Source organism: Schistocerca cancellata, chromosome 10 (assembly GCF_023864275.1).
Source record: "Schistocerca cancellata isolate TAMUIC-IGC-003103 chromosome 10, iqSchCanc2.1, whole genome shotgun sequence".
NCBI lineage: Eukaryota > Metazoa > Arthropoda > Insecta > Orthoptera > Acrididae > Schistocerca > Schistocerca cancellata.
This window is the reverse complement of record NC_064635.1, coordinates 120,352,802-120,360,685: the sequence shown is the minus strand read 5'-3', so window position 1 is coordinate 120,360,685 and position 7,884 is coordinate 120,352,802. Positions and strand designations below refer to the sequence as shown.

General features: G+C 36.1%; 1 protein-coding gene across 5 annotated transcripts in view; it reads right to left on the bottom strand.

The window, feature by feature from the left end:
* Positions 1 to 2,810: 2,810 nt before the first annotated feature.
* The window catches only part of LOC126106489 (protein sprint), a 555,062-nt gene continuing 549,988 nt past the window's right edge, over positions 2,811 to 7,884 (bottom strand). For 3 of the 5 annotated variants that reach the window (XM_049912791.1, XM_049912790.1, XM_049912794.1), the window contains one exon: positions 2,811 to 5,702. In XM_049912791.1, the coding sequence (XP_049768748.1) occupies positions 5,578 to 5,702 (125 nt within the window). In that variant the 3' untranslated portion in view covers positions 2,811 to 5,577. The remainder of the gene's footprint in view (positions 5,703 to 7,884) is intronic. The other 2 variants (XM_049912792.1, XM_049912793.1) reach the window with 1 other exon arrangement.

Sequence of the window (7,884 nt, the reverse complement as noted above, 5' to 3'; positions counted from 1 at the left end):
GATCCACTGCATTATCCATAGTGAAGCACTCGTTTCAAAAGTGTTTATCTGAAACAAGTACTAAAGACTGTCATGTGGTGAACTTTATTAAAACTTGTCCTCAGAAAGGTAACACTCGTTAGCTTTTGAGGGGAAATATATTAGAGCGAATTTTTGTACTTAAGTGAGAAGTCCATTCTTACCTGGAAGAAGAAAATAATATCAATGCTAAGTGCTTTCTAGACACTGACTGTCTATTATAGGTTGCATACTTGTGTGTAATATTTGATAAGTTAAATTCACTGAACAAGTCTCTGCAAGGAAGTGAAACTCATTTCACTCACCATACTGACAAAGTTTATGGTTTAAAAAATAAAGCTGCTGCTTTGAAAGAGAAAAATGAATGAGGAGGCAGAAATAAACTACTTTCCATGTTTGCAGCATTTTATAAATGAAAATGAGATGGCCTTACTGCAGATATTTTTTATATAATAAAAGGACATTTATCTGAAATTCATGTTCATTTTGAAAAATACTTTCCTCCTCCTGAGTTCAATACTGCAGGAGAGGAAGAGTTGACAGAACTGTCATCAAATTCTTCACTAAAACTGAAGTTTTCATCAATGACTTCACCAACATTTTGGTATTCAGTAAGAAGACTTTCCAAGCTCGAGCAAGAAAGTACGGAAGGAATTAATTCCTTTTGCAACTTCCTATCTTTGCGAGAGTGGGTTTTCGGAAGTGGCTGTTATTAAAACCAAATACAGATCAAGACTTTGTGCGAAGAAGGAAATGAGAGTAGCCGTATCCCACTTGGTACCACAATTTGACAAAGTGTGTAATAAGAAGCAAGCTCGAGTGTCACACCTAGGTGGGTAGTATTTTATTCAAAAATTTTTCTAGTAATTATTTCTGTTCTTACAAGGAATCCTACAGGGGAGCTAAGAAAACAATATAGTCAGTTAGGGGGGAGCTAAGAAAACAATATAGTCAGTTAGGGGAGCCCTGAACTCAAAAAGGTTGAAAATCATAGCTTCAATGAAATGGGGCTGAAGGGAGTTACTGGTGATTAACAAGTTACACATGTACAGCACTGGGGCAGATGTCCTGTCAGAATGACGATATTATCCATTCTTCAAAAAGCAATGTCATGTTTTTACGCAGTAATTTTATCAAGAAACTTAAAATCGAATACCAAGGCCTAAAGAAGAAAACATGAAAACTAAGTACATAAAAATAAATCTTATTTATTTACACTTTTTAATTGGATCACTCCGGTCAGTTTCAGACCTCAGGTTTATTCCACAGTATCAAATCATCCTTCCCATTGTTTACTGATCTTGATCCCTCATCTGGTTTGTGTGTGTGTCTTCCAATTTCCTGATTCAAGCAATGGAGAGTACAGGATGGAATAACAACAGTATTATAAAAAGAATACATTGCTACTCCACACACACACACACACACACACACACACACACACACACACACACACACACACGAGCGCGCGCGCGACCAATTTCTCCAGCCGCTGTGGTTGGATTGCAGACTATACCACAAGACACAATTGTTGACATTGGTCGCATGTGTGAATTGTCCTTTTGTGTGTGTGCTCTCTATTTCAGAAAAACTTCTGGCTGAAACTTGAATGTATAGCAGTCCTTTAGTTGTGCCTGCCTCAACTCAACATCTCTTCTATATGCTGAGTTACCTGATTTAGTTTTTGGAATCTTTTTTGGGTTGGGTTGTTTGGAGGAAGAGGCCACACAGTGAGGTCATCGGTCTCATCGGATTAGGGAAGGACAGAGTTAAATATCTCTATGTTGTTGGTTTTTTGTTGTCATATTGTGATTTTGTTTGTGAGCAGTGGGTCAGTTAATTTTATTTCTGGTTTTTCAGAAAATATTCTGAGGCTGATTTTCTGTGCTATTTTCCATAGTGATTTAAATTAGATTTTGCTGAATGTTGTTGGAGAGAATAGGAATGTCATCTGCAAATGTTAGAAAGCTTAAATTTATATTGTGTTTCGATCTTCCAATTTTGATGTTCTTTGGGTTAACCTAGTACCACTATCTCATTATAAGAGATGTTTCACAATTCTTATTACAGGTTTCTATGAATTGTAAAGGGGTCTTAGTAGATAAAGTTTTGATTTAAAAAAAAAATCGTGTCTGGAAATGTTGTGTGTCAATGCAAAATGAGTTTGAAGATTATATCATTGTCAATTATCCTGCTTCATGGTACACACACAGCAGAGATAATGAGCCCAGACCTGTGTGCTCTACTGGAGGCCATAGCATGGACTGTGTGTCAATTACCATCAATACCAAGAGTGTGGCGTATCTGTGGAGTACCTATCGTCGTGAACGTAACAGTTTCTCTCAGCTGTTGTTCTAGTCGGAGAAAAATTCATAATTACAACAGGGACTGACCACAGCATCTTCCTCCCAGTTTGTGCACATGCCATGAAGTGGGAGATTTGAAAGTGACTAGATTTTCAAACTTATTTATTTAAGACTTTATCTTCTAAGCCCCCTCTACAACCCCTATGAATTGTGAAACATGTTGTACATTCCAATGCTCACTTAAACAGTAGTAGAGGAGGGAGTCCCCCCCCCAATCCTGATCCTGTATTTATGGCGAATGGCTCTTAAAAACTCTCCTCTGAACTTGATTTTCAATATTATGTTGGTTAACACAAGTTCTACTGATCTGATTAATTTTGGATGGCGTTCGAAATTTCTTAAGATTTTCAATATTTAAGCTTTACAGACACATTTACATGCCTTTTTGAAATGTACATATCTTATACAATAAAAAAGAACTTTTGCATGATTCACACCAAGTCATCTTCATCAGGCAGTACTCGGATGATCAGCATCTCGTAGAGATGACAGTTACTTTTGAGGACACTGTCTGATGCAGATAAAACAGTGGGTATACGACATTTTGTTAGATTGCAGATTATACTGCAGGAATAAGGTGAATGAAAGACATATTCACAGTACAAAAGAGAAGTAAGCATGTATTAAAAGTAATATATATATGTAACCCTAAGGACAAAGCTACATTTTCACATGGTTATGTACGAAAGAGATGTTGAGAAAATGTACATCTTGGAAGAGAAAATATACAAGTTTCTTACACATTGTGGATACAAAAAACATTTTTTAATATGTTATTGAATGTTTTCTTTGTATCTCTTTTATAATGACTAGTATATTAGTAAAAAAATAAAGACAAACAGTACAATGCAATCTTAACAACAATATAAGACAGAATTTATTCACCATTCTGAGTGTCATGTTGCAACTGCCTCCAAGAGACTGCAGGCTATTATAAAGTGTCTTTGTGAATGCTTGGCATCAACAATTTCAGCACAATATTTTTGGAGACATTACTATGCTCCCTGCTTGAATTCTGAACAACTGCCAATGTGATACACAAGTTATTGTTTATATCTTTTAAGTAGAGATGACACAGTTTTTCTTTTCCTTCTTTTGAGATGTTGATATTACTGATCTATTGCTTACTGGTTCAACTGCACCCCAATTACATCAGGGAGACTGTTAGCACTACACGAATGGTGAACAATATTGTTTTTGTTTTATTTTTGACGGTAGTACAATAAGTGTATAAATACGTATATGAGACTTGGCAAGATTAATTACAAGTGTCTTTAAGAGTCCCATGAGTCCACAGCACAGAAGTAATAGTGTTACAGAGACATAAAGTGAGTACATATTTGTTCAGTTTTATTATCTGAATTTGGTTGTTGCCTTATCTATTATCATCATCCAATGTAAGATGATGATCAGAAGACTATTCTACTTATATGCTGCAAAGTATAACAGAACTGACTGACTAATGAAGCGCTTAGAATGGGAGGAGATGTGATAATAGAAAATAAGGGTGCTGATAATTTGTGACCCACATACTAGAAAATACATCTTTTAACGAAGTTTTCAAAAATAAAACTTTATAAAAGATGTCTAGTACATACAAGGCAAGAGGAAAATTTCAATCACAGTCTCAAATTACACATCTTACATGAGCTATATACAGGTCATATGATGCAGTGTCAATAAAAATCATTTAAGTTCTTTTGTTAATACTGAACACGGGTCGCACAATATGCGACAGAGCACATTGTCATCAATTCACATAATTAGAATGTAGTTGAGTAACAATCCCAATCGCCGACATCTGAAGTAAAAGCATGGCTGTATCTAACTAATCAGCAAACGAAAACAAACATAAATATTGTGCTCATGCTGAACAGTTAACAGAGGGGAAGTTCAGGGCACATATATGTTGGAGTAATTACAGCTTCTTCAACAAATATAATATATGCTATCAGATCACATTACAAAATTATCATCAGGTACTGAAATATTCAGTGTAAGACATTTCTGCATATGATTTATGAATATGCATCATTACACTACTTTATACCGAATGGGCAGTTATTTATCAACAATTGAAACTGGAATAATTACAGAAAAACCTGTCAGCCTTGTTTTGATTGATTCTGTCCAAATAGTTGGAAGAAGCTAGTTGATTCAGTATGATGCCATGCAACATTATTTCGTTAATTCTGTATGCCATTGTTAAAGCAGACATTTTCATTTTCAGTTGATAGGTATTTGACATTCATTTCACCTCTGTGATGCAAGCCATGCATTGCACAATGAGTTTGCGTAATATCAGTAGCTAAGCACCAGAAAATCTCACCAATTTGGAAATTACCAACATTTTGTGACAAGGAAAACTCAAAAAGGATTCGACTACAGTAAATACCGATTTTTATGTCCGCCAAACACTCTTCTTTCCTCCCTCCTACTTTTCTTAGTAACTTTCATCACCTGAATAATTAATAGAAGGCATACAATATAACAACAAACATTTTCAACTGAGAAGAAAATAAGAAAATCCGATGAAATAAAGACTGCATATACAAAGCAAAAATAGCTCATGCCTTAAGTAGCAACTTTAATTCAGTGCCAAGAGAAACTACCACAATATATTCTCCCTCTAAAGTAAATAAATATCACAGTTAATACACTAACTTCGAGACTTGAAATTGGAGAAATTAGCAAAATTCCAGCTTTTCAAAAACTACGAAGTTTGCTGTAAATTATAAATCACTGACAGCTTCAGAGTCCAGACATGTGAAAACATGAGTTAGTCACATGCCTTGTGCTGCTTGATGTAGTGCTTCTTCAGACTTTTCTTTGTAATGCATGAAACAATAAGAGCATTACCTCAAAATTTAAGACCACCAAACCCCAACTCGTCACACAGCAGATTTCTGACAGGGTACCCAACAGAAAAAAATCACAATTATCTGCGTTTTCTGTTTGAAACTCTCCACACTACCACTTGCAGTGACACGTAGGTACTTCGTAAGTAAACATTTTGTCACACAAATATTTCCAACAACATACACGCGTGGCCAGCAGCAAGTGTCTCAAGTCCTTCAATCTGCAGCTAACTTAATTATGCTATGTTCAGGGACTGACAGGCAGTGCTTAAATAAATACAGACAGTTACACCTCGCCTTCAGTCTTTCACACTATACGGGGTCTGTGACACCTGTCACGATGTTCGAGGCCACGCAATCTTGGCGTCTATTCGTTTGTACGCAAACATACAGTGCTTCCCGGCACTAGTGACGTTGCCACGCACATCCTGAGGGCATTCACTGTCTGCCAGCAATGTCTCTGCAATGAAAAACACATTTTTAATTAGACAAGCACAAAACAAGGGGAACTTATGAATACACGTACGTACATTCAACTGTTTGAAGAAATACAGCGACTAGACACTTTTTGACTGCTTTATTTACAACAAGACATGTTTTGAACTTTCACTTGACTTCATTTACACCTTCATCAACCCAATGGTTTTGTCGACTGCATTTTGTATGATGCAGCTTCCCCGAGCAAAATAACAATTTGTTTAGCGGTCTTGTTTCCTGAGTTGTATATTTAAGTTTAATTAATAGTTAGGTGGATCTACTTTTATTCTGTAACTTGTGTCTCCTTTTTTTCATTTCTATGCATAGCAAATCCACTTCCAGTTTCACTGCATTTGCCATCTGGTTGGCTTACACCTCTGTCTATTTCTGAAGTCAGCTGTGTTGGCTTAATACATAATGTGTGAACTGTAACAAATCATGGTAGGTTACATTAGAGGCAGTTTTTCCTTCTTTATTAATGATGCAAAATGACTATATTACGAATTAACATGAATGATTGTCTAACTACTGGATTAGTGGCCAGCTAGCATTAACAGAAATGGTTCAAATGGCTCTGAGCACTATGGGACTTAACATCTGAGGTCATCAGTCCCCTAGAACTTAGAACTACTTAAACCTAACTAACCTAAGGACATCACACACATCCATGCCCGAGGCAGGATTCGAACCTGCGACCGTAGCGGTCGCGCGGTTCCGGACTGAAGCGCCTAGGACCGCTCGGCCATGAGCGGCCAGCATTAACAGAAATGAGTATGGCAGATTCTACATATAAAAAGTAATATCACATATTTTACATACATATGCAACTAAAAGTATAGAAGGAATAAAAACTTGTAGATGACTTACATTATACAAGTTACTAAATTCTTACATAGGAAACAGGAACAGAAATTATGTTTTTCCTAGAGTGTTGTTGATGTGTGAATTGTTTGAGTAATTTTTCAGAAATTTCTTACAAACATTTCGTTGGATCATTCCGTTTGATCATTTGGTATGTCATTTGGGGGTGCATACTTAGGGAATAAATTTCTATTTCTTGGCATATGTTCATTCTCTTGCCTTTGTTGGTCAGGAGCAGTATTTATAGATTACACACTATATCTGTCCCATCTTGAACAACATATAGAGCAAGATTGTATTTGCTAAGAATTTTTCATTCGAAAAGCATCCACGGGTCTGCAACTCATTACAGTAGACAGAACAATTCCTTAGTCATACAGGTGCGTGTAACAAATTCAAAAGTTGGTGATATTAGGTCTACATAAACAACTGACTTCAGGAGTAGTTTCTGAATGTATAAGAAACCTGTAGCTTTCAGTATGATTTCCAATATAACCAAATGCACAAGTGGGTCACAAACTGAATGCTGTGCTGCACGAGCAAAGCTAAAAAGTGTGTGTGTGTGTGTGTGTGTGTGTGTGTGTGTGTGGGGGGGGGGGGGGGGGGGCACACATATAAAGGCAGGGAAAGATGCTGTCAAGTTCCAAAATAACAGTAAGTGTTCCTAACTGTAAATTAAACATAAATGTACAACTCAGGAAACCTGGTAGCAAATGAATTGCTATTTTGCATAGCTCAGATGCAGCATTCAAAATGCAGTTGCCAGAAAATGTTATACTGACGAATATATAAATGTGTTAAACCAGTTGAAGATGGGCAAAAACACGAAAGATGTCTTGGCATATGTCTATATGAGAACTGTCCGGTTGCTGTATTTCTTCATGTAATATAATCCTTGCCTGTAAAGCTTCACCATTATTATCGTGGATAAAATATTAATATGTACATTCAGTTTACATGAACAAGCTATAATCCTCTTTTACAGTAGCACAACTTCAAATTACAAATAATCTGTTATGTACAATAGTTTAACATTGGCATCATAACTAATGAAAAAAATGACTTGGACAGCAACCATTCAGGTACAAGCAGTTTATTCCAATATTTTTGGAGTGAAAGAAATAATCAAAACTTAAGATACGAGTAAAATAATTAGTAGAGTGAAGTATCTACACTCAACACTTTTGAAAAATATTTAATTTCTTCTCCAATTGCTCACAGAACTTATTGAATTCTTGTTGTCTTTCCATTACAGAACTTGTGCATATTTTTACTATAGTGAAACTGTTCAGTTACAGTTACTG